At 42.2% G+C, this 26,282-nt stretch overlaps 1 protein-coding gene across 5 annotated transcripts in view; it reads left to right on the plus strand.

Annotated features, from left to right (window-relative positions):
• Positions 1-26,282, plus strand: part of UNC80 (unc-80 homolog, NALCN channel complex subunit) — a 133,720-nt gene that overhangs the window by 26,445 nt on the left and 80,993 nt on the right. For 2 of the 5 annotated variants that reach the window (XM_074829704.1, XM_074829705.1), the window contains exons 12-23: positions 2,908-3,176; positions 3,813-4,181; positions 4,975-5,121; positions 7,080-7,227; positions 8,614-8,762; positions 10,611-10,777; positions 11,468-11,569; positions 12,908-13,116; positions 13,656-13,762; positions 14,258-14,357; positions 19,169-19,341; positions 25,327-25,539. In XM_074829704.1, coding sequence (XP_074685805.1) covers positions 2,908-3,176; positions 3,813-4,181; positions 4,975-5,121; positions 7,080-7,227; positions 8,614-8,762; positions 10,611-10,777; positions 11,468-11,569; positions 12,908-13,116; positions 13,656-13,762; positions 14,258-14,357; positions 19,169-19,341; positions 25,327-25,539 — 2,153 coding nt within the window. Of the gene's footprint in view, positions 1-2,907; positions 3,177-3,812; positions 4,182-4,974; positions 5,122-7,079; positions 7,228-8,613; positions 8,763-10,610; positions 10,778-11,467; positions 11,570-12,907; positions 13,123-13,655; positions 13,763-14,257; positions 14,418-19,168; positions 19,342-25,326; positions 25,540-26,282 lie in introns of all 5 variants that reach the window. The other 3 variants (XM_074829703.1, XM_074829706.1, XM_074829707.1) reach the window with 3 other exon arrangements.

Genomic DNA, 26,282 nt, shown 5'->3' on the forward strand with positions numbered 1-26,282 from the left:
AGGAAAGAAACGTTTCACTGAAATATCAACTCCAAGAAGCTGAGGAAGTGTTACTGTTTCCGTGTGTATCGCTAATTGTTTCTTCCTTTTATTTTCCGCACCTCTTGAGGGTTTTTTTGTTCTTTGTTGATAAATGTACCAAACCTTTCATGTTTATCTGGTGCAATTTGTCAAAAAAAATTGGCAGCCATCAGCAGGGAGAAGGCAGGGTCTGGGGTTTTTCTGCCTTACCACAACACAGCACAGACGTTTGGGCAGAAACTTGGTATTGCTAGCTTTAGTGGTTTCATGGGGAATTTTGTGGTATTTAATGCCCCTTCGCGGCCCCCAGCTGCTGGATTGTGCTGAGAATGACATTTTTTTCTTAATCCTCCTGGTTACAAGTAGAAGCCTGGCTTTGAAATTTAGTCAAAGTCTCCTCAGGGCCCATCTGTGTTGGAGGCCTCTGCAGAAATAGCAATGTCAGTGTGGCCACGATGGGAGAGATGGGAGAACTCCTGGTGGGATGAAGTCTGCTCCAGAAGGAAGAGTCTTTCTGTTGGCAGGGCAACACCACCTTTGTCAAACAACATTAGCCAAGCAGAGGAAAGTTCTCTTCTGTCAGCAGAGCTGTCCGCACCAGAGCACTTTGCTGGCACTGCTCCTACTGCCTAAACACAGTGATTTTGTTTTCTCCCTCACGTGTTGTGCTACTGGCAAAACCTGGTCATAGAGATTGGGCCGCACTTGTGGCAAGCACAACCTTAAACCTTGATGGGGGAACAGGCTATCACACACCCCAAGGAGCAGGGCACAGTCTGTCTCTGCACAAGCTGCCAGGCAGCATACCTAGGAGGCTACAGAGGCACTCACATAATATGTGCTGTAGCTTTGGAGCTCTCAAAGATCCATGAGCTTTTAGCACAGCAAATCTAAATAGTCTGAGAGAGGATGGATTTGCGTCAGCTCTAATCCAGCGTGGGCACGTCTCCATCTCTGCTCTGTGTCTCCTGGGCAAAGCTCTTCTCCTGGATCAATTTGATGGGAGTCTGTCTTCCTGACCTGCATTTATTCTACAGGACAGTAATTCTACTCACTACACCAGCTTCCTAGCCAAATATTTTCTAAAAGGTAGCCATATGCAATACTTGTTTTTCTACTTGTACCCCAGGTACAATTGTGCAGCAACTATATGAATAATAGGACAAATCATAGTATTTCTAGTGGTAGTCTATGACTTTGAATGATCCATTCTGTAGTTAGAGGATAAGTAAAAATATTACATATTTCTTTTGTTTTATGTGACCAACTATATCCAAGCATACCGATCATTCATAATTTCCCATCTGTTGTCCACTTTCCCTGGCCAGGAGACATTTGCTAATGAAGTAATTTCTGCTGGCTGACACACTGAAAAGCAAAGATGAAAAATTCATTATATCCTAGGTAGCTGCTCAAGAGGAGTCACAGGCACATGGGCACATGCTGCAGGCATGCATGGATGTAAATGAAGAGTCCTTAGTCCTTCTCTGCCTCTGTGAGTCCCATCCAGCAGTCAGCCCTATCAGTGATAATAAAATGAAGATTCAACATGAGGAAAGTTCCTTTATGTAGGATTTGGGTATGGATTTTTGTTACCCATTTCAAAACAAAGCATAACCTTAGTGAAACAAAAAATAGCTACCCTTGGATAATCATCAAACTTGGTAGCTCAGGAACAAAATTTCCTAATTCCGTCTTTATTGTTATCTTACACCATGCAAATTTCAGTGAATGCCATTAAAAAGTCACACTTGCCAGCAAGTAATCCTCTGGTTACAGGCAGCTAATTCCTGTCCTGATCATTGGCCAAATTGTAGCCTAGTTCAAGGTACTGCTATCAGCCTTAGAACATTTCTCCTAATAAATTGTGCTAGTTCAGTGCTGGCAGGGTTGCACAGGCTATGAGAAAATGTAGTCACCACTCTGGCAATTTGTTATTTGCATAAATGTAACCAGTCAGCGGTTGAAGATTCTTGTTAAATATATGTTATTTCATTCATTAGAACATGTTAAATAGCCTTAGGTAGAGGTTCTTTGTTATTCCATAGCCCTGTTACTGTACTGTCTGGCAGAAGGTGGTCCAATCTATGCTGTGGGACATTCTACATTACAGGGTGTATAAACCTACATACACAGCACTAAGTGTGGGAAATTACTAACGTTGTGGCCTGGAGTTTAGCATGAGTTATAAAACCATGGTGAATGCTTGATAAAAATTGGCCTGTGTAGCCAAAATGCTGTCACTACCTGAGTGAAGCAATTTAAACTTAAGCTTGTCTATGTCATTAGGTCCCTTCTCTGAGCACTGTGAATTTAGACACCACATTGCCTTTCTCATCAGTCAGCTTTGCATTTTGGAGATGGTTTAGACTGTCACAGGTATTGTTAGGAACACACTGCTCCATTTTTTTCAACTGGTGTGATAAAATATTTGAAATTGGGGTGACTTAGAAAGCTGTTCCAAGTTGGTGCTGCTGTTACCCTACCTTCACTCCTGCATCCAGCTGCACAGTTCTTCCCCTTTCCCTTGCAGGCGCAGTGCTGCTTTTAAGACCAGATGCTGCACCAATACAGGGAGCAAAACTAGCCAAAATCTAATCCCCCTTTTGGATTAGATTTAGGCTGGCTGAGGTCCCTGATCTACTTAACTGCTCAGTTGGCTGAGATCAACTTAAGCTGCCATAGAACTGCACTGCTAGAGCAAGCTTGGGGTTGTTCTAATTTATAATGGCTTAAAGGAAGAAGTGAATCTATGCTTTCATCCCTGTACCCATGATAGGAATTAGGAACCTGTCTTGTCTTTTGGCATTACAAGCTGCTCCCTTCGTGTAAACCAGCAGAGCCTCAGAGATGGAAATTTACGGGTAGCCATTTTCCTCCCTGCAGTGCGGTCCCAGATCTCCACCATCACTGTGGCAACCTTCAACACTACCCTGGCCTCGTTCAATGTGGGCTACGCCGATTTCTTCAGCGAGCACATGAGGAAGCTTTGCAACCAGGTGCCCATCCCTGAGATGCCCCATGAGCCGCTTGCATGTGCCAACCTCCCGCGGAGCCTGACAGACTCCTGCATCAATTACAGTTGCTTGGAGGATACGGACCACATTGATGGAACCAACAACTTTGTCCACAAGAACGGCATGCTGGATCTCTCGGTAATTGGCAAGGAATGAGGAAAGCCAGGTCCCTCTTCTGTCAATATAGCTGTACCATTGAGATCAGGGTTTTGATGGGCTTTTCCTCCACCTCTTTATATGACTTCTCTCAGCAGTACATAAAGGTCAGTCAGATAAATTTGTGCATATCATAAGTGTCTCCTCTGAGATACTGCAACTCCTGTTACTCCTTGCAAGGAGTGCATGTGCATGTGGAATGCACACATCAAATCTTAAGTGATATTATTTAATAGCTGTGTTCCTGGGGCATGCACCAACTTCCCTATAAAATAGTATAAAACTGAATAGCACCTTTCTTCTAACAGCACATTAAAACTCACCTTTTCTGCATTCCCCTTAATGACTTGAGAGCTCCTGGTGCACTGAAGCAGTGCTCTCAGACTCACAGATATCATCTCATGGTTTCCTTTTCTGCCTGACTGTGCCCAGCCTGTGGTTTCTTGTCTTACACCTAGATTGTAGGCTCTTGGGGTTGAGGGTTGTGTGTACTTCATTCTGAGTTTGTACTGTGCCTGCTGTAATGAGTCTCTGGTCTGTGACTGGAATTTCCAGGCACTACATAGTTCAAGGAGAGAAAATAAGTCTGACTTTAAATATGATGTTTGAATCTCCCAGGTGGTCCTGAAGGCTGTTTACTTGGTCCTGAACCATGACATCAGTTCCCGGATTTGCGATGTGGCACTGAACATTGTGGAGTGCTTACTTCAGCTTGGTGTGGTGCCCTGTGTAGAGAAGGTTCGGAGGAAGAGTGAGAACAAAGAAAATGAGGCCCCTGAAAAGAGACCAAGTGAAGGATCCTTCCAGCTCAAAGGGGCTGCTTCTGCTGGTTCAGCTTGTGGATTTGGGCCTCCCCCACTTAGTGGAGCTGGAGATGGAGGAGAAGAAGGAGGTGGTGGAAGTGGTGGAGGAGGTGGAGGTGGAAGTGATGGAGGTGGTGGAGGAGGAGGAGGGCCGTATGAGAAGAATGACAAAAAACAAGAAAAGGTTTGTCTTGCTTCCCCTTATACCATTCCTGAATGTACTGTAAGATCTATTAAGATTGAGTATGCATGTGTATGCAATTGCCCTTCTGTTTTCCCTCCTTTTTTGCACCACAATGTTGTCATTATCTGTTTTGCTCTGGTGCTCACTTGGGGTTCCACTGAAGAAACATGACTGGGAATTAAAGCACCTTAACTACTCCAGCGAAGCAGCTGCCAAAAGCAGAGTTTGTGAGCTTTGCATGGCTATTTTCAATATCTTGTCAAAGTGCCCGAAGCCCTCAATCACAATGATTTTTTTCAGATTTGTTATTCATAATTTATAAAGAAAAACAGAATCCAGTGTGTGAGCACTGTTTGTTTTCTTTGATGGCCAGAAACCATAAATTTTTCAGTATTGCTCTGAGAATTGGCCAAGAGATGCTGTTGCTGACCTCCAGAGTTGCAATTCATAGTAGCATAATGCTTAAGACATTTTAAAAAGATGCTTCTTTTTCTGTTCAAGCAAGCTAGCTCTCTGTTTTTCAGGCAGAATTTTTTGAATTAAGTGCTGAATGGTATTCATAGCAGCATGTAGGGGGCTTCGCATTTGTATCATGACTTTTTGAGGGGAGCTGAAATGGGGTGGGGCTGGTCCCTAAACCTGAAAAATAATTGGAGTAAACATTTCAAGAGTAACCTCATTAATGGAGTGTCTGAGAGGAGAAATGGACAGCGATTTGTTAAAAGTAAAATGCTAACAAAATGCCAGTGGTTGTGCCAGGTTTTCACACTGTCTTTCCCTCTGTGACCCTCAGGATGAAGGCCCATCTGTCAGCACCCATAGGCTGGCACTCACAATGCTGATCAAAATTGTGAAGTCCCTGGGTTGTGCCTATGGTTGTGGAGAAGGACACCGAGGGCTCTCTGGAGATCGCCTGAGACACCAGGTATTCCGGGAGAATGTAAGAGAATTAAAGCTCATTAAAGCGTCCCCCTTGTACTTTTAACATCAGCTGCTGAGATTGCTGTCTGCCCCCTCTGTAGCTTTCTCTGTATTGGCAATAAATGTGTTGCTCTTTGCCCCAGCTCACAGACTGTGTTGCAGCCCAGCTATAGCAGATTTTCAGCTATCATGTTACCTTCCACCCCTGGGGCTTGTTAAGAGTGCACCTGAGGCCCAGGGTGCTTCTGACCACCCCAGTGGATGGGTTGTCTGGGAAGGAACAAATACATGGGAGCAAATCCCCTGTGTGAGCTGGTGTAAGTAATTTTTCACACTGACGGTACCCCAACAGAGTACGCTGTTTACAAGAGATGCAGCTATCTTGGGTTGCATATCTGAATCCAGAAGTCTAACGTGTAGTTATGTCCACCTTTCCTAATGGTGGTTATGACTGGTTGCTGCTGGGCTGCTCCATCAGCTCCTGATAGTTGGTGTGCACTGTGCTTGCAGGCAAGTTAGTGTGCTGCAAGGAAGTAGAAGACTCATGCCCTATTGGAAGGCAGGGTGAATGGTCACTGTTGATTCCTTACATTTTTGGTTCTGCCCAAACTGAAGCAGTGGAAAGTGCCCTGGGTGTAGCCCAGACATCTGACTTCATCCAGAAGAGTTTGACCCCCTGAGATCAGTCCAATGCCATGTCAAATGGGAGCCTTTCAAAGGCTTTCTCCAGCACAGGCCTCCTCCTTGCCTTATGTGCTTGCAGCAGGGAGCATTTCTGATGACTGTAATGAGTATTTACACTGTGCCCATTCACGGTGTGGGTGGGAGCTAGGTGCTTCTCCATGGCTTTGGTTAGCCTGAACTATGCCAACAGAGCTATAATTTGGTTCTGAGATCTGAGCTAGATGGCTCAGAGATGGATTGGCTGCCTCTGTATCATGCAGTGTTCTTCTGCTAGCTAGGCTGCCAGGTACTGAGGAGACTGCAGCAGTAACATTAGTTCTGGACACAGTGGGACAAGATGGGGTGAGAGAGTCACAGCGGTAACAGTAGAAAGGTTCTGCACAGAGCACTGGTTGAACATAGACCATATTCATCAAAATGTCAGTTAGGCTTTTATGTTGTGTTGGAGCTGAGCCAGCAAAACATTTAGGCCTATGCATAACATTAAGCATAAATGAGTAGGTCTCTTGGAGCCAAGGTTCTTACCAGACTCATGGAATTGAGGTCTTTATGGGAAGAGATTTTCCTACACGTCAAAGTCTGCTGCATTTTCTGTGTGTTTGTCTGGCCAAACTGCTTTGCATGCACCATTTGTGTTGACTGCATGGACAATCACACGTCTGAGTTTACTGGAAAGTGAAGCACCCTACTGTAGATAGCAGGAGAATTCATGTTTCCTGTAGAGCTGATATTTCAGATTCTCTAACCAGCCTGCATGGGGTCCTGGTATGATAGATACTTTTGTAATAAGAAGTTGACAATTAATAGCTTTTAAATAAAAAGCTAATGTTTTGCATGATATAAATTGGACACTGGGTACAGGTGCATCAAATGGGTTGGGTCTGAGCCAGAGGCTGAAAATCAGAATCCTGAGGCTAAGAACCTGTTTCACCAAGGCAATAAGCCTTGACTGAGGTGGTACATACCTACTTCATTCATATTCAGTTGAGATTTTACCCTGGGGTTGGGGAGAGGAGGAGAGGCCTCAAGACATGGCTGGCAGTGACTTCACCACCACCTCCAAACAGTGGCACCCATACTGGTGCACTGTCTCCTTGTGCTGAATTTCTTGTTGGCTTCAGAGGCGAACCGGTCTTCTGTTACAGGACCTGAACCTTCTGGCTCCTAGGGGAGGTTACTTTAGAGAGCACAGCAGAGCACTGACTGAGCAAGAGCAAAAAAAATACTCTGCTCCTATTAGCAAAAGTCAAACACGTACTTTGATGTGATGTGATTTGATGGATATCGTTGCAGGCTCAGAACTGCCTCACAAAGCTGTACAAACTGGATAAGATGCAGTTCCGGCAGACCATGAGGGATTATGTGAACAGGGATTCTCTCAATAATGTGGTGGATTTCCTGCATGCTTTACTGGGATTCTGCATGGAGCCAGTCACTGACAGTAAGTATGGCTGGCATCAGAAACTCTCAATTGACTATTCCTAAACTGTATTGTCAGAAAGAAGCCACGCCCTTTTCCTTTAAAAAAAAGAAAAAAAATGGTAAATACTATCCTCGGAATATACAGAGCGTGTTCTCAGCCAGTGCAGGTCAGGGGAGTTGGATCTCTTCTGATTTGACCACCCAGTGATCTCACGTAGTGATCTTGTATTACCCAGTGCACCTGAAATTGAAGGCCTCTCTTTTGATTCATCCTACCTGTTGTTCATAGCTCTTGAAAGAAAATATTTTCATTCAACTAAGCCTCAGGCAGGAAGTTTTCTGCTTCATGACATGACCAGGCGCCAGCTGGAGTGGCCTGTTTAATCCAGGGTTTATTCTGAATGGAGATATAATTGAGCATTAAAACCCGCTGTGGTGCCTCAGGTGAGGCAGTAAATAGCAAGAACAGATTGAATAACCAAGAACATGAACACACAGATGCACATGCCTGCGGTTACAAGCGTGTGTGCATGTGTGTCTATGTTTATATATATATACATTTTGTTTTTCTTTTATACGGTAGGAAAATTATTCCAGGTGCTATTAGAATAACCAAACAGTTATGCTTGGTCACTGCATGCAACAACAGTTAAAAATAACTGTTTACAGAGTAGGAGTAGCTCCTCTGGAGCACTTGAGGAGTCTCATGAGTCTATTAGCCTACCTCTGATCCCAGGCATTTCAGAGAAAGCATCAAAAAACATTATATAGTAGGCTTTTGTGAAGAAGATGCCCATAGGAAGTTTCCTAAGTATTCATCAATTATTGACTGGCTCATGCTTTGAAGCATGGCAGCTCATGCAGCTTTTGGAAGTCTTTTCTCTCACCTAATGAAATGAAGATGTTTCTTGCTATTCATATACATGTGTAATTTCTTTTTTGACTCTTTCTGAGAGCTTGGTCTCCTTGTGCACCTTGCAAGAGCAGCACTCCTGTAGTTCAGAAGATTTTCTTTTCATGGGTGTTGTCACTTTTCAGTTTGATCAAACATCTCTTGTCCTTTAGAACAGTAAATAGAAAAGCTGGAGATACTGTTCAAAATTTATGACTTATTCTGTACCTCTCTAAATGAGAGATGTGGATAAAAGGAAGACCGAGTGGTCCTGAGCTTTTCAAGTCCTGTTTCATACTACAACTATTTCTGGGAATATTTCATTCTTCTTATTTATTTTATCCTTCCCTTCTGCTTTATTTTTGTGGTGTGGGATTGTGAGAACTGAGCATAGGATCTTAGGTAGGGACTTGCCTTTGTCTCATGTATCTGAATCCCTTTACGTGCATCTTTAAGCCATTGTTTTTTAAACCATTCCTAACAAGGGGGCTTGCTTTTACTTGAATTTCACAGACAAGGCTGGATTTGGGAATAACTTCACCACAGTGGACAACAAGTCTACAGCCCAGAGTGTAGAAGGTATTATTGTGAGTGCCATGTTCAAGTCGTTGATCACTCGCTGTGCTTCCACTACACATGAGCTGCACAGCCCAGAAAACCTGGTAAGCGCTTGATTCCATGTTAACAAAGTTACCTTTTCACTTGGGTGTCACCAGTGAGGCTTTACAGTGAGGAATTAATTCAGTTTAGCCAAATCGCTTGAGCATAGCAAGCTATGCAGTCACAGTTGAAACGTGATATAAATGTGATGCCTTCCTTGCATGCCTGCCTTGGGACCTGGGGACTTAGCCAGGATAAAAGTTGTGCAAACTGAATTGCATTTTCCTCTCTGTTCAAGCAGCTTCTGTGGTTTGGTTTTTTTTTTTTTTTTTTTTTTCCAAATGGATTAGTAGCATAGTCTGGAGCAAGGGATTAATGAACAAGACCACAGCCAGCATGAATCAACTTTCAGCAAAGTTAAAACCAGTTTACTTGGTGAAGGATGTGGCCCACCCATGACAGAGTATGTGAGTTACTGAACAGCAGTTTGGTAGGTCTTCCCAAGGTTTAGACAAACATTCAATTTACCAAACACCTGGGGGAAAGTAAGGGGCTGCTAGTTGCTGCTTATGTGCTGTCTCCTCAGAGCAGTCAGTAGAATGGATAACATGAGCTCTCTTCCAAACTGGTGCAGAATCTAGCAGCTGCTGTCAAACCACCTCCTTTGTTATCAGAAATCAGGATTTTTCATGGAAGCAACCAAGAAGCACTCTTGTGCTCCATCCTTACGGCAGAGCTGTAGAGGCACTGAAGTCCAGCTAAAGGGACAGTAATCCTCTGTGAGGGAAAGGGAGAGCAAGAAGGAAAACACAGTAACATCTTAAACCAGCAGAGTAGTCTGCCTATGTCCAAGTCCTCTTGTTCTTATGGATATTCCTCTTTTGGAATGTTTCTCAGCAGAGATTAGGTGGTGGGATGCAGAAAAACATGAGCATTGTTGGATCTACATTAGGATCACCAAGTGTAAATTTTCCTTATAAATTGTATGTATTTCTCGACCCTATTTTAGCAAGTGTGTAAGGTGAAACTTATCTTTAAGCATAGCACCATTAATTGTGGCTGTATGGAGAACACAGTATGCAGAGTATATATGAAGATTTTCTGTTGTTGTGTCACTCATTAAAGTCAATCTTGTGTTCAATATCTTACAAAAAAGAGCCCTAATCAGTATATAGATCCTATTATTTGTTTGTTTGGGGTTTTTTTGTTGAAAGCTGGCTGTGCAGTTCCTAGCTTGAAAGTTTCTGAATAATCCAAGATCTTTCAGGATAGTTCACAGATCAAAAATCAGGTCCTGTAAAACTGTTCACTCCATCCCCTTGCCCTCCTCAGATATAGAGGTGATTTGTCACATCACAGATGTGTATGAATGTTCAGAACTAAAAAGAGCCTTGAGTGTAGGAGTAGGTTGGGAAATGAGTGAGTCATTCCTCTCTCTTCCCATGATGTAAAGCTCTAAAATAATTAAGAAAATTCCCAAGACACCCACTGGTTTTGAAACAAAACATGCAATTTTTTGCACTCTACTTTCCTCCCCCCCTTTAGCTTTTTTATGCCTTTTAGGATTATGGGCTGGATGAATGGTATAAAATAGGCTTGAAGTCATCTTTGCAGCGCTCTCATCTTGCAGCTGCTTTAGCCTCTGATACCTCTATGTCTGATGTAGCCCGTTGCAGAGCATGTTCCATAACAGTAATGCTCCTCATTGTCTGCTTCTTCTGAGTGCACTAAATGGAGTTTCCAGCTTTTGATCCCAGCCAGAAAACACAAACCCTGTACATGGAGAATATAACAGACAACAGTCGGAGGAAGTAATGGCCTGCTGAATACCTTAGAAACTATTGATTCTCACTGCTTCTTCACAAACTGCAGACTGAATTCTTTCATTTTCATTATGTCTTGCTACTCAGGGCTTGTACTGCGATATCCGACAGCTTGTGCAGTTTATCAAGGAGGCTCATGGGAACGTATTTCGGAGAGTGGCACTCAGTGCCCTCTTAGACAGCGCTGAAAAGTTAATACCAGGAAAAAAAACAGAGGAAACAGAGCAAGAGCCAAAACCTTCTGGTAGCAAAAGGTGGGTATCTAGAAGGGAGAAGGCAAATGATTGACTTGCATATGGCTATAAAACTACATGTACTGAACACAAATGTAGAAAGTCCAAGGGCTTGTGTGTTTTATCCTGATAGCCTATGTCAGCTCCTGATATACAGAATTGTACTGTGACAGCAGTCTCCTTTAAAATTTAATGAACTGAGACAGTAATAGATTTGCAGCAAAGTGTTAACCCTCTCATATAAGAGGCCTAAGAACCCTAGGAGAAGGAAAGATTAAGAGAAGTAAGAAGCATAGTGTCAGTACCAAAACACTGTGTGGACATAGCTTTTAATGTGCATCACATCCTTGGTGTTGTTCATCTGACAGGTAAACCCTGGTATGCAAAACAAGTCCCAGAAGGAATCTAATCCTGACATGCTGCTTTATCAAAAAGAAAGTTTCACTGGCACTTTGAGGCTTGTCATATTAAAATGTTGGGAAGAAGGATTAAGAAAGTTGAAAAACTCGTAAAAACCTTAGCTTTGCTTCTAAGAGCTGATGCTTTTTTCATGAATGATATATATAGAGGCAGTAAGTTGCTAAAGAAAGGGTACATCTCTAAGGCTGCTTTGTGGCTCAGCAGCACTGGTTTCCATGTAATGTAGCTATGTGATGACCATGAGATGGGCCATCCATTCACTTCAGCTGATGATTTATATTGTCTGTATAGATCCGAGGTGGGAAGCGTCATCATTGACAAAGGCCAGGCATCAGCTGCCCCTGATGAATGCCGTAGTTACATCTCAAGCCGCCCAATGCAAACTCCAGAACAGTAAGTAAATACTGAATTGTTTCATGCGTTACTGCCAGCAACTTCCTTCTGGGGTTAGTACAAACGGGCAGGACAGCAAGGACTTATCTCTTTATATGGTACAACAAATGCATCGAGTGTCTGTTCGGGAGTTGCTGATACCATCCAGGTAACGCCTATTTTCAATGCTGCCAGCTGGACCCACCCTGATTTTGATGGGGAACCACCAGAGATTTTCAGATGGCAGTGCGGTAGATTTGTCCATATTGCATACTACCCTAGCCATGAATAGAGTGTTAATTCCTCAGAGATGTCACGACAGCTGTCCTCCATGCTTTGTTTGTACTTCTGGGGGATGATTCTATTAATTTTCAACTTCCAAGTTGTTGCTAAGGGTCATTAATCCTTTACTGCCTTCCAAGAAAGAGCCCATTCCTGACCTAACTTGGGCATGTAGTCTCCGAAGATTGTTGCCTTTTCATTATTACCACAGGTGCTCTACTGGTTTTCTTAATGAGCAAATCAACCTGCTGTTAGGCATTGCACCTTTGAAGTCTCTATTGTCCAAAGAATTCTGCCATTTAATATTGAAGTAAGTTTAATCAATACCCTTAAGAATTTTAGAAAATGTTATAAATGGCCACTGGTCCCTAAGTAACTTTGGACAAGTCATTTAACTTCTCTGTGCCTCTCAATACCCACCTGTCTTGTTAAAGTGCTTTGAGACGCGCTGTATGAAGACATTGCTTGCACAAGGGTCCAGAGCTCTGTATTATGTATTCTCCTGCATTAACTGAGCCCTCAAAATCTCACTGTTGCTGAGACTGCAAGGATAACACAAAGCCCTTTAGTGCTTTGCAGAATTGCAGCAAGCTGTTCTGCTCTGAGCCCTGCCACAGCCATGGGAGATCTCAAGAGTATAGCAAAATCTGCTGTCCCCATTCCAATATGTTAATGAGAACTGTGACTCTCGCAGGTTCACAAATGGCTATCATGATGTCCAAAAGCTCCCCAGTACACATGCTTATATAAAGCACAAGTGTAGTCTTATCAGTGTGGGTCATTTTGACCTAAAGAAGATGATTCATTTTTCAGGTGTAGGAACTAAAAGTTGGAATGACCTGTTCAGTGGACAAGCTCCTCAGGGTAGAAAAGATGGTTATTTTGTGCCTTGAACAGTATTGGGCAGGTTGTCAAACTTGATCATGTCCCACTGAGAAGAGTACGTTTAGCATTCAAAATGAAACAACCTCAAAGAATAGAGAGGTTAGGAGGGGGCTGCAGGACAGAGGCCTCATTCCCCTGAGCGTCCAAACTTCACTGAAATGCAGTTCACGCTCTGCATCCCTTTTCTTCCAGTGATGAGCAAATCCAAGGGGCTGTTCTGGGACGCAAAGACTTCTGGCGAAAGATGTTCAAGTCACAGAGTGCAGCGAGTGATACCAGTAGTCAGTCCGAGCAGGACACATCCGAGTGCACCACTGCTCACTCTGGGACCACCACAGACAGGCGCTCCCGCTCCCGCTCCCGACGAATCTCCCTTCGAAAGAAACTCAAACTCCCCATAGGTAAATGTATGTCTCTTCCTGTTCTATATACATATTGCATGTGCAGATAAACACAGATCGATATATCTGTCTTAAGAAATATTGCCATACAGTTCCTTATTGTCCAAGTATAGTGTATATTCTCCCGAGGGAAGCTGGAAACGCTGCTCTTTCCATTTTACAGATGGGGAACTGAGGCAAAGGGAAATGTAAGAATTTGCCAAAGGTAACAGAGGAAATCTGTGGCAAAATAGAATATTGAATCTGTGCCTCTAAAGTAGTAGGCTAGAGCCTTAATCTCACAGACATTGTTCCTCCCTGAAGAAGAGAAATATTCCAAATAGCATTTGATAGACAAAGAATATATCCCTTACAAATCCCAAGACCCAGCCTTGCATGGTAGTTAATACATGTAACATGAAAAGGTTGCCTTCCCCTTTCCTCTCATTTTCCCATACCCTAGCATGGCCACTCTGGAGAAATATGCTGCAATTGCTAATAAATAAGATTCTGCTTGGAAGCACTTTCAGAATTGTCCTGAGTGGCTTATTCTGCAACAGGGAACTGGCTGAAGCGCTCCTCCCTCTCTGGCCTGGCTGATGGGGTGGAAGATCTGCTAGATATCAGCTCTGTCGACCGTCTGTCTTTCATCAGGCAGAGTTCCAAGGTAAATGTGTCAGGCTGTATTGCAGAGAGCTTGGAAAGACAGAATCTGGCTGGTTTTAGCTGTCAAAGGAAACGTTCTACTCAACATGGACTTTGCAGCCAATGAGACTCGGTCACAGAAGTCTTCAGAGTAGAGTACCAGGGGAATTTGATACTGGACTTTTGCGGCTCGCGGTGAAGGCTAGGCTAAACCTACACTGTCCTTGTCAGTCTGCCTTGGTTCACCGAGACAGAAATGCAGGCTCTGTCAACACACTTAAGATTTAATTGTTGGTCACACTTCTCCTTCCTTCTTTGTGCCTTTACAGCCTCTTGCGAAAGACCAATCCTTTAAGCAGAAAGCTTAAAAGATGAAGTGCTTCAGCGTACGTAAATCTGTGCAGACCCACTTGTGTTGCTATGGTGATCCACTGTTGTAGATGCTTTATGTCTAAGCAAGGAGGACCAAGAGATAGTGGTACCACGCAGCCTGACCCAGCCCTCTGTCTTTGCACAGGTGAAGTTTACCAGCGCAGTGAAGCTGTCAGAAGGAGGGGGGCCAGGAGGTGGCCTGGACAATGGGCGAGATGAAGAGGAGAATTTCTTCAAGCGTCTTGGTAAATGGCGCACCTGCCGAAGACACCCATCCAAGCTTCATCACACAGAAGAAAAAGATGGTTAGAAATCAGGGTTCTCGTCTCCTTTTTTCTTTCTTTTTATATTTTTTTTTAAATCTCTTTCTTTCTGTATTTTGCCCCTTTCCCTTTTTTCCTGCTTTCTCCATAGTTTTTGTATCCATTCTAGCCTTCTCCAACTTTTTAGTCTTTGTAACTGTTTTCTTTCCCTTCCTTCTTTCTTTTGTTTTGACTTAGAAAAAAACTCTAGTATAAAGTCAATTTTTTAAAAAAATCAAGACTACCCAAATAAATTATGCAAATACAACATTTGGGCTTTTTAAATCAAATTGAATTTGATCAATACACTTGAAAAATTAATGCTTGCATCAAAGCACTTATTCAGTTCAAAATTAGGTGTGTAAATATTTCATTGCCTAATATAACAATGGGTGTTCCATCAGGTTTTTTGTTTTGTTTTTTTTTTTTCCCCCATTTGTGACCATTTGACAGTTTTAGCAAAGATCAGCACAGAAATGGAAAACCCTGCACAAACCTTGTTATAATTATCTCTTTTCTTCTGTGTTTGCATGTCTAGTGTCTGCATACCATTCGTTAGGGATTCTGTCCCTTCTTCTTAGCACACAACATAATAGTAACAACACTACTTTTCCTTTCCACAAAAGTATATTTAATTGCAATGTATTTTCAAAATCAGCAATGTTTGAAAAGTGCCTTTATGAATAATACAAAGTCATGATATATTCTGGTTTAAAATGTCATGCAGTCATTCACATGCTCGTGTCCCCAGCTCAGAGCTCGTCCTTGTTGTCAGGGAGACAACCTTGTATCTTGAAGTTCTGTTACTGTTTTTTCAAGAAAACCTAACCTGACTCCCAAAAACACACAAAAAGTAGATTTTCTTTTTGACCATGATTTCTGTAGCTTTACAGTATGTTACATTCTCTGACATTATGGTTTTTATTTTCTGACATTACACTTTGGCACTGCATTGTATGTATTTCACCATCATCTGTCACAGACCTGCAGTGTAATGCATGTAAGGCATTGTTCAGGCAAGTGATTCTAGCACACATGAGCGTATCTTGCCAGTGTAAACTAGTCATCGTTCTACCACTGCAGAAACACTGGTGGTGGTTTTCAACTAGCTCCTAGGTGAACAGTGTTTTTCCTTTAGAAGGAGAATGCATCAGCCCAGCAGCTTGTTGTAGCTTGGTAGCTGAAGGTGAATACCCCCACAATGGAAGGAACTGCATTGTGTTCTTCATCCACTACCTTGTGCTGAAGTAGGTGTGAAATACTTCCACCATGTTTTCTCCCAGCACTTACTGGGAACAGACGAGGGACAGTGAGATCTCTATAAACTGCCACAGCTGTTTCTACAGTGCTCATGTGAGATGTCTTTCATATTTTCTTGTAGGAAATAGGTTTTTCTTCCTCTTGCTAGTGCTGATTTTATGCCACTGTGAGTTTGCTTTTGCCTAGAGTGCCCGAATTCTTGATTTAATGGCACAGATTTAGTCTTGGCCCTGTAAGCATCAAAAGCCTTCTTCACTACATGTGGCACATCTTATGTCTGTACAAAACTCAGACGACACATTAGTATTGGCTTTTTGAACTTTAGAAGTGTTGTCCATATTTCAGCCTTCTTTGACTAACATCAGAATTTATGTAATTAATGAAGAGAACTTGAAACATCTTTTACATGCCAATGAGAGAAGAGATGTGTATGACACATGCTTGGATTTGACATATGCCTGCATTAGAAATACCGCAATAAAAGTGATGCAATGGGTTAAAGACAGAGAGCAGTGCATGTTAGTATGAGAAACAAGCAAATTGCCCGGTGATGTTCATGGGGAGGGTTGGGCCGCTGCCTACCTGATCCCTAACTGAAGCAGAGGGAGGGTATTTAAAACTTATAAGGCAAAGTGTGACAGTTAAGGAAGTTGTATCACCATGTCCACAAGGATCTCTGGCGTGCAATGAAAACCACATACCATTAGCAAAAATATTAGAGTAGTTGTACATGCCTGTGTGTGTATGTACTTGTATGTGTGTAGTGAAATCAATGTGAGGCCTTTTCAGGGTGGGACGGCTTATAATGCAATAGAACAGTAATGTTACAGAGGGCCTTCAAATTTCCAGTGCTTCTGTATCTTCCATAGAGATCAGCAGGTTTTATGTGCTTATGGAGAAGACAATAAAAGCCTGTTGAAGGTGGATGAGCACACTATTAAATCACTCAAGGTCTGACCCTATAGCACGGTTTTGGAACCTATTTCTGCCTCCCCATTCTTGTCATTCATGATGCTATGCCATTACTTTGCTTACGCTTTTTTCATGTGGTGTTTCCTCTTGTGTTTTTGGGTTTTTTAACATAGTAGACCAAATTTAAAAGAAAACTTTACAGCAAAAAAAAACCCCAATAAAATGTAGAATAATTTGTCACATCATTTATGAATTGTAATCTTCATTGTGATTATCATCTAGACCACTGGAAATTGTGTTGGATATGTATGTAAGCATACGTATGTGTGTGTGTGTGTGTGTGTATCTGTATGTGTGCATATGTATACATATATATATACACATAAATATATGCACATTCATGCATAACAAAATGTTTATTTTAATGATCTTTTTACCGATACTAAGAACAAAGCATATATACAGAAGTGAGTTACAGTACGTTTACATGAGACCCTTAATGTTCCTTCGGGCACTCGCTGAAGACGTTGTGAGTGACCATAGAAGTTGCCAAGGTGTTCAAGGCACAGCAGCACAGGCGAACCACAGCACGTGCTTGCTCCGATGGGTGATCTTGCATTCGCACAGGAAGCAACTGTGAGGGCAGGAGCTTGGGCATCCAGTGTCTTCCTATGGTAGGAAATGGTCTCTGCTCGCTGGGTGAGATTTTTGCAGGGCTGAGCTGTGTTAACATTAAGCCAGTGAGGGCTTCCCTGCTTACAGCAAGGCTACTCCAGGGTGGGCGTAGTGGGGGACAGTCGTCAGCTGCCTCTGAAGGATTCTGTTGCACAGCTTCAAGAAAGTACAAAGCTGGGACTGCAAAGGACTGCAAGGGGCTGTAGTGATAGACTGTAGGTAGCACCCCTGAGCCCAGATGGACAAAGCCTCTGCTAGATCTTTACAGTGGGGGTTAGGGAGATGCCTTAGGCATGCCTTTCTGTATCAGAAAGTCAAGTTTCTGTTCTTTATCTCATACAAGCATAGCCCTAACAGGACCCTGAATAGGAAACATTTGTTTGTACCTCAAATGAGTTAGTGTTACAACAGCCATAGCAGAAGGGCTCAGATAGCATGCCACAGGCTGTAAGGAGACAGGAGGAGTTAGAAGAAAAGGGTATTTGTGCCTGCTCATTTATGTAAGTGTTCTACCTGTTCTTTCTACTTCACGTGTTCGTTTGTTCCATTTTGATGAAGTATTTCCCAATATAGGAACATACTGTTTACTGGAAAACTATGTACAGCTTCACTGGAGAGAAAAATTCACAGATGTCGTAAAGAAGTCTCTTGAAATTTGATTTACCTCTGTCTTCAGGGGAAAAGTGAAGATCTACATTGTCATTTTCTGTGGTGACTATTGTTTGTGGTACATAAGTGCTTTCCAAGTAATTCTGGGGAGTGCAGTCTTAAAAGGACTTTGAGTTTCAGCCATTCTTCTTTCCTGAGGAAGAAGTCCCAAAGTCCTGTAGAGCTGATGTTTTGCCACTTGTCTTTCAAATCCATGTGTAAAGCCAATCTTGAATTCTCCACTCAGTGTTCTCTTCTTCAGTTCTTTATCCTGCAGTATTCTGTAAACTTTTGTACTTTCAGATGTAAACAGGAAGGGTATAATGGATAAAGACAAAAAGCCCAGAAGCTGACTATTCTTATTTTGACCAGCCACCTTGGCCTTGAAACTACTTTCCTGATTTTTCATCTGTGTCTTTCTACCACTCTCAACTCTGGGTGCTGACTATGTAATGATCTTCTGCATTCAGAAGTGTTCATTCCAATTGGCAATGGGGTTAGTTGATTTATCATGTGAACTTTATACATGGAGTTTAAAATCGTGCTTGAAAGAAGACCTGGAGTGGGGTGCTAGCTTCATTTTCAAAAGGAACTCTTATTAGGGAGCTAATATATCTTATTAGGGCACAAGATACTTCAGGGGAGAGAGGCTGGAATGCTGATGATATCTAGGAGTTGAGTCCAGTCTCACTTTGGGTGTTCTGGTAATTGCAGAAGATGTATGCCTAAAAAAAAGGACAGTATTTAATTTCCACATAGAACATTTCCAATATTTGCTGCTGATTTTTCTGTCCTAGTAGATGATATATTACTAAACTGATACATGATGAATAAGGTTTATGCATACTCCACTTTAAGGTAAATCTAGGGGCAATAGAGAAGCACGATAGATTATTTGGGAAAAATAGACAGTAACCAAGATGATCTGTGTTAAAAAGGTGGGGAGGATGGGCCATATCCTGGTTCACCTATGTTGGAATAGATCCTAAGCTTCCACACTGAGTATGATGGAATTGTTTTGGGCAGATATCAGTATGACCAAGACCAGAATCTGACTTGCTATACACCTATTTCATGGAAGTCATGAATATTGTAAAAATGCCCCTGTTATCTTCAAGATAGTGCATCAAGGTGATGAAGGGATCTAGATCAAGACTGTACTCATCAGGATTTTTGTTCCTCTATTTTTATTGGTGAGAGACCGTGTTCCCTTTTCCCTACCCCTCCCTGCATCCCCTCTGTACTCTCTACCTCTTTAGGTTGCCATAGCTTTGATGATCACTTGACCTCCAACCAAGAAGGAGGAAAATCCAAGAACGTTGTGAACCTGGGAGCAATCCGCCAAGGCATGAAGCGCTTTCAGTTTCTCCTGAACTGCTGTGAACCAGGCACTATCCCCGATGCCTCCATTTTGGCAGCGGCCCTAGATCTTGTAAGTCATTTGTTGGTGTATTTTTACCTGCTGAGTGAGAGCATGTGCATACGTGGTGGTCCGTTGTCATTCACTAATGCTGTTCATGCCCGCACAGAAAGCAGGTAAAGCATCACAGCAATGCCAACTGGCGGTGCTGTTATTAGGTGGAGTTTTAACATCTGTGACTGGATGAGTATTCAGACAAAATGGATCTCTTTTTATCAGATGGCTCCCCATAACTAGATTATTGCCAGCGCAAAGCTTTTGTTGTCAGACTTCAACTTTTGCTCACAGCCATTCTGCTTCTGCTTCTAGTGTCAATAATAATCTACAGAATAACGACTGAAGACTGGATAACTATGTGGAGAGGCATAGTAATTCCACTCAGGAGTTCTGATGGAGTTATAAATACATTAGGCAACACTGAACTATTAGTCACCAGTGCAAAAAACTTCAAATGTCAGAGTGTGCATGCTTTTATATGCAGATATTGCTGATTTGCAGATCCACATCACAGAAGTGACACAATTCAGTCCCTCCTTCCTGACGCTGAGTGTCTCCTCTGTATGTCCCTCCTTCTTTTCCTTGCAGCTGCTATTTTTTCAACAGTCCCTTCCGTTTCTAAAGCAGTGGCCTTCAGCCTGTGGTTCATGGGCCAGTGGGGCTCTGTGAGGTGCGTATGTGACAAGCACAGAGTGTGACAAATACAGCTATGAAAAGCCAGCCAATTATTAGTACCTTCTCTGCACAGTGCTCTTCTACTTCCTTCCATAAGTGTTTGGATGTCTGCAAACTGAAAGAGATTGAAAGCCACTGCTCTCAGAGCATCCACATCCTCTCTATCCCTTTGTCTTCCCACTCCCCACTTCTCGCCTCTTTGGCTGCCATGCCCTTTGTGCTCATATTCAGTTTTTTTGCTCGCTGCTGGAGATGCCAGGCTCATGGGCTTTCCCATCCTGCTAGTGCTGTGCCCTGAGCTGTGCTGCCTTGCCCGCTCCATAGTTGTAGGGATGATACACTCTGCGCACCACTCCTTTATATGTTCTTCTTAACCTTGCATCCTTAGGCTGCCGATTCAATCAAGTCTGCATTAATATTGGCCCAAAGTCGCTGTTGCTATCAGTTCACATCTAGCTCTACTGTTTGGACTGGTCCCTGTCCATCTTCCAGTAGATAGGTGTTTTCTTCATTAGTTCCCACTCTTTCTGTTGGAGATTGTTGTCCCTCTGTCTGGAAGTTGTGGAAGCAGTGGCTGATAGGGAAGCCTGTCTCATGCTCTCACAGTCAGAAGTGTTTCCTACCAGTCAGGTCTGGAGTGAGCTGAGGAGGTGGCTTGTGGAGCTGGTCACTCCTGCTGGGTGTGCTGCACAAAGACAACTTCATTCTTCAGGGCTGCCACCCCACTGGGACTGCTAAACTAGCACAGGGAAGGTAAGGTGCATGGGCAGGAAGGAGCTCATTGCTGACAGGTATGTCGCTAAGATCCTTCTGGAGATGCACAACTCTGTGTGCTAATAAATCAGATGATAAAACAGGGGGTTGGCAATTAGTCCCTATTGCCTGTAAATGTCTTAATTATTTTTCACATTTACCAAATGCTTAAGCTACAGACCAACTTACTCTGTGCCCATATATGAAGTCAGCTGAAAACTACCAGTCAGAGTGAACTGTTTGAAGAGCTGGCTTTTAAAAAATAGTTTGACTCTGTTTCCTTTTTGCTGAATGATGCAGAAAGCTTTGGTATCAGAATTTCTAGAAGGTCTGCAGCTAAAGATGAAAGAAGCCTTGTTCTAATTACAGACTTCGGAGACTCCTTACAAGTAGCCACTCAGCTGGCATTTTGTCTGCAAAGTATGGGAGGTATATGGAAGCTAAGAAGTTACAGGCACTGTAGGTTTCAAAGATGACAGCTCGTTATCTCACTATTGCTTAATGGCAAGGTATGCTGTTATGGAAAATTCCCACACAATAGAGCACACCCACAGAAAACATTCTGTGTTTTTAACTTCTGTTTCAGGCTTTTGAAGCAATACTTTGAATGAGGTTTGATGCAAATTAAAAGCTTCTTAAGTCATTTTATCCAGCCTAGTTGCTATGGCAACCTTAAAAAAAAAATGAAAGGGAAACAGCTCCAGTTTCCGTTCTTCCGTAAAGTTTTTGAGGATGCTTTTTCACACAGATTTTCAAAATTGCATTCTTACACCAACTTCAAGATCTTTGATCAGCCTGGATGTTTATACAGGTTTGCCACAGTGATTTAAGGAAATTAGAACAGTGAATCAAAGGCTGCATCCTTATGGAGGTAATGATTTGTTTATATATTAAGCTGAGTGTTGCCTTAGGTGTAGAAACTATGTTGTTAACATGTTTTCCTAGAAGCAGCATCCATCCTTGACCAAATTTTGTAAAGCTACAATGAATTTATGGCTTTGCAGATGTTCAAGGACAATGGATAATATGTTGCAGACAGTTTCATCCTTATGTCACCAACTTAAATCCAGACTGGGCAATAATAAAATTGATTTTCTTTCCCTTTTTAAAAAACTTTGGAGATTGAAAGGCAAGTAACATGATATTTCAGTCTGTGGTCGAGTGTCTGCAGAGAGTTCCAATAAACTGCTGTCTAGTATTGTATAAAGGTGTTATCTAGAGTATCCTAATTAGACTAGTGTAAATGACTCAGGTGGGGAAATACAAGCTTTCCTTTGACCAGTTTAGCAATGTGTGACACCAATCACCATTACAATTCTCCAGTAAGATGTGTGCACTGATCTGTTCTAACATGTAAATCTCTTATCCTTGTTGAAATGCCATAATGGCACTGCTTTATGGCAGGGTTGTGTTTGAGAGGACCTACTAAATGTTGGGACTGCAGAAGCAGTGTCGAAGCTTCAAGAATACTTGCTGGTATCCTGACTCCATGTCACCCACGATATTAGTCAGGCTCTATTCTTCCCATGTCTCTGTTTCCATAGCAGAAATATTTGTCCATAGGAGGGCATATGACCTGGAACAAAATCAGAGATTGCTCCAAACAGGTCCTCAGCATAGATGACTGGGAACAGAAACAAACAGCTGTGTCATGGATTGTACTTGACCACTTTTAGATATAATCAGAGAGATTTGAACTAATGTTTTTGAGGCAATTCTCCAAGACATTGGTTAATAATTTACTCATGACCTGTCTTCATATAGCTGCTAAGCTACTTCTCATGCCAGACTTATCTTGTGGCTAGACAAAGCAGAGCTATCCAGTCAGCATCTTTTGACAGTACTTGAATTTAGTTTATTTACTCTTAAAAGTAGATTGTTGCTATTTTGCACTTTTTTTTTTTTCTTGAAGAGATCAGTGGAAATGAATTTTTGTTCAAAGTGCCTTGTGGAGTACAAGAAAGGGCACAAGAAAATTGCCACTGGTTGATTAGTCTTATTAAATTCATTGTCCTTGAAACCAAAACTGGACCTAAATGCTCTGCAGTCATAAAACTCTGCGGAATCAGCTTTACACAAACAGTAATGTAATGCTGTAAAATTCCAAATCCATTCTGTATTTGGTCCCTCCTACCCAGGTCATTGCTTTTGCTGTTATTAGCACCAATCAGGTTATCTGCTGAAAACCTCCAATGGGAGTACTTGAAATTTTGTAAAGAAAATGGTTGATTCTTATTCATAAACAATTTTCAAAAGGCAAAGTGATATAGTAGGTCTAATGTTAAAAGTGGACTTGTGAACAGTTTCACAGGCATGGGCAGGCTTGTGAGAGTATTGCTGCTGTGTTAAGTTTTGACAGTGACCATGGTAACTTGTGTTCTTTTCAGCTATGCATCACCTGCCTGATTCATTTCTCTCCATTTGTGATGTGTTTCTCTGTGGTGTGAATCCATCCCTGTCCATTCTGTCACATCTTCATCTTTCTCTTGCTGCTGCTTCAGGTTTCTCTGAGCCTCAGGTAAGCAATCACAGGGAGCTTGTGTCCCGTGATGTTCAGAAGGTCCTCCTTCATGCAGGAGTCTTTTCAGTGATTTTTAATTTGGAACTCCTGCTCCTCCCCTTTACCCCCCATGCTACGTATCCTCCTTTAGTTATAGTAGTTGAGAGCTTCCCTAATGTTTACAACACGCATCTTTACAAGATTCCTATATGCTAAGAAACTGTGACTTTACCAGTGGTAAACTAAAACAGGAGGAGACTAAGGCTGGGGCTTAATCTTTTCATGTATGTCTCCATGGTTAAGGTTTTACTCTGTGAGAATAAAAGAATAAAATTTCACCTATTCTGTGTTCTATATTGCATGTGAGCAAGAAGTAAGTTGTAATGGTTTTTCCTGGTGCTAGATATTAGTTTTGTTTCTGCTTGTCAATGAGTGTCTGGTTTCAGGCTTCTGCCTTCCTCGACAGAACATTGGGCCAGCTTTAATGTTCTTATTCAAGAGGATTGCAAAATTATTTCTATTTTCTTCCAACATTTGAATAAAATATGAGCAAAAAGCTGCAACAGGATGTTGTGTCAGGAAACAATTAACATATATTTTCTTGTTAATGTAGACAAAACATGATCTTTTTCTTTTATTTTGCCAGTCCGCTAAGAGGCTTGACTTTTTTCAGTCCTATTGGTAGTGATTTCTGGCTGTAAGTTTAGCTGCAGTACAGAATTTCTTTAATTAATTGCCAAACCTTTGGAGCATTGATCCAAAATTTCTTGCTTTCAACTTTTGATTAAAGCACTACTGGAGGCACTATGTAATAATGTTCCACAGACCATCTTCCACGGTCTCAGGACCTGACTGTTATTTATGGACCACAGATGAGGAACCTCCCCATATAAGTAGATGCTGATCTGTTTAAATTATCTCATTAAAGCTGTCAGCATCTGTATGTGTGGAATACATGTCTGTGCTCTGTGAAATCTCTGTTAGGGAACCTTTCAAAGCCAGCTCGTAAACTGTGAACATTGTTGTATTCTTAGTTTTACAACCTGCTGGGCACAGGTGTTTTTGCTAGTGAAAACTGCAGGAAGAGAGGCGGGAAAGTAAATGGAAATGAGGAAAACCATTTGCTTTTAGTCACTTTCCATGTCTGTAAAGATGTTATTTTTGCAGTTGTAGACTGTTGGGGAGAAAGCTTCTTCCTGAGTCTAAGCTACCCTTTAGGAAACAAATTATAGTGTCTATTCTTTAATATATTTTGAGAGTTTCGGAAGCATTCTTTATTGGTTTAACATGGATCCTGCTGGGTGATTTAACACAAACTAAGATACACTCAATATCATTTATCCCATTAAAGAAAAGTGCTCTTCCAAGCTGGGGGCAGGAGGATTTTCCTCTGGAAAATAGTGAATCACTTCAAAACTCAGATTCCTGATGTTGCTTCAGTACTAAACTGTCTGATGCTTGCTGAGTCCATTGAAGTTAGGCCAAGGAAATTTTGTTGACTTATGCCAGAAATGGATTTCACTCTCCATATCTCCTTGTTTTAAGGGCAGAATAGCACTCTTCCTAGTTTCAGCAAGCCTCCATTCATGCTTCCACCCCCAAGATATGCAGGCAGAACTTACCATGACAAATGCTAGGATTCATGTGGCCGTGCTGCCATTTGCGCTTGCAATATTTGCAGCCTTACTAGTGAAGGTGAAAAGAAAACTCGAGTCATTCCTGCAGTAACAGTGACAGATGCACGCGTCTGCTTTTTGGCAGCTACGTGATTTCTGAAAGAAAGCATTACAGAGGGCTACTGATACAAGGTTGTTTATAAAGTGGCTCTTTCTGTCCCTCTAGTGGTTCGACTAAGCATAACTGTTCAGTGTTCATGAGCCTTGGTTTTATTAGCTCAAGAGGTGAGGCTCACCGCAGAGATCCTGGTTTCAGATTTTGATGAAGAGATTGCTCAGTCTGTGTGACTCCATGGCAAGCTTGCAAAGCAATTGATTAAAGCACAAAATCCTCTAATGTTCAGAGAGTTTTTCCAATGTATTTGTATTTAAGGTGATTTTTTGCAAACGTTTCAGGAAGCTCCTGTAGTGGCGAGAGCAGCCCTGTTCCTTGAGTGTGCACGCTTCGTTCACCGCTGTAATCGTGGCAACTGGCCTGAGTGGATGAAGGGCCACCATGTGAACATTACTAAGAAAGGCCTGTCCCGCGGACGTTCTCCTATCGTGGGCAACAAAAGGAACCAGAAGCTGCAGTGGAATGCAGCTAAGCTCTTCTACCAGTGGGGAGATGTAAGTATTTGTTTCTCTTCTGCTTACATTAAAAACAATACCAAAATGTAAAGGTAATTGGATCCTATGCAGAATTTTGTTTCCAGTAAAATGTGGACTCATAAGCCTCCCTTCCAACTTGCACTTCACAGCCTGCCAAGGATCAGCTCTTCTCCAAATGGAAACAGAATTTGCTAGGACGTGACAGTGTCCCCTTCCCTCCCCCGCCCCCGCCGTGTTCCCTCTGAGGATCCATTTGGTCCACTCTCCTGTTTCCAGCACTTGGCATGTGTGAATGCCTAAGGAAGAGTAAGAGCAGGGGGTGTGATACTACTTGCTTTTTTCTAGCTTCCAAATATTTTTAGCCCAGGGCTGCTTGAGCTAGACATGATACTGTATTATTTAGTGATGGATTTCTCTTTGACATACTTACTGAGCCTCTCTTTGCACCCATACAAACTGTTAGCACTCACCCTTCTTTGGCAAGATATTCTACAGGGCTACTACATGACATCTAAAGAACTGTCTCCATTTGTTTTGAGCTTGGCTTCTTCAAGTTTTATTTGACGATGATCTCTTACCATACATCAACTAGGCAATTGCCCTGTCTGGCCCTGTCAGTGCCACTTGCAATTTCTTTGGAAACCCACCAGGTTATACCTGCTGAAGGTCTGACATTTATTGCAAATCATTTCACACAACTCAAAATAGTTGGAAAAGTTCCTTTAACTTCTGTGGTGTCTGTTATATATGTTTATCTGGAA

The sequence above is a fragment of the Strix aluco genome, chromosome 6 (assembly GCF_031877795.1).
Source record: "Strix aluco isolate bStrAlu1 chromosome 6, bStrAlu1.hap1, whole genome shotgun sequence".
NCBI classification, from domain to species: domain Eukaryota; kingdom Metazoa; phylum Chordata; class Aves; order Strigiformes; family Strigidae; genus Strix; species Strix aluco.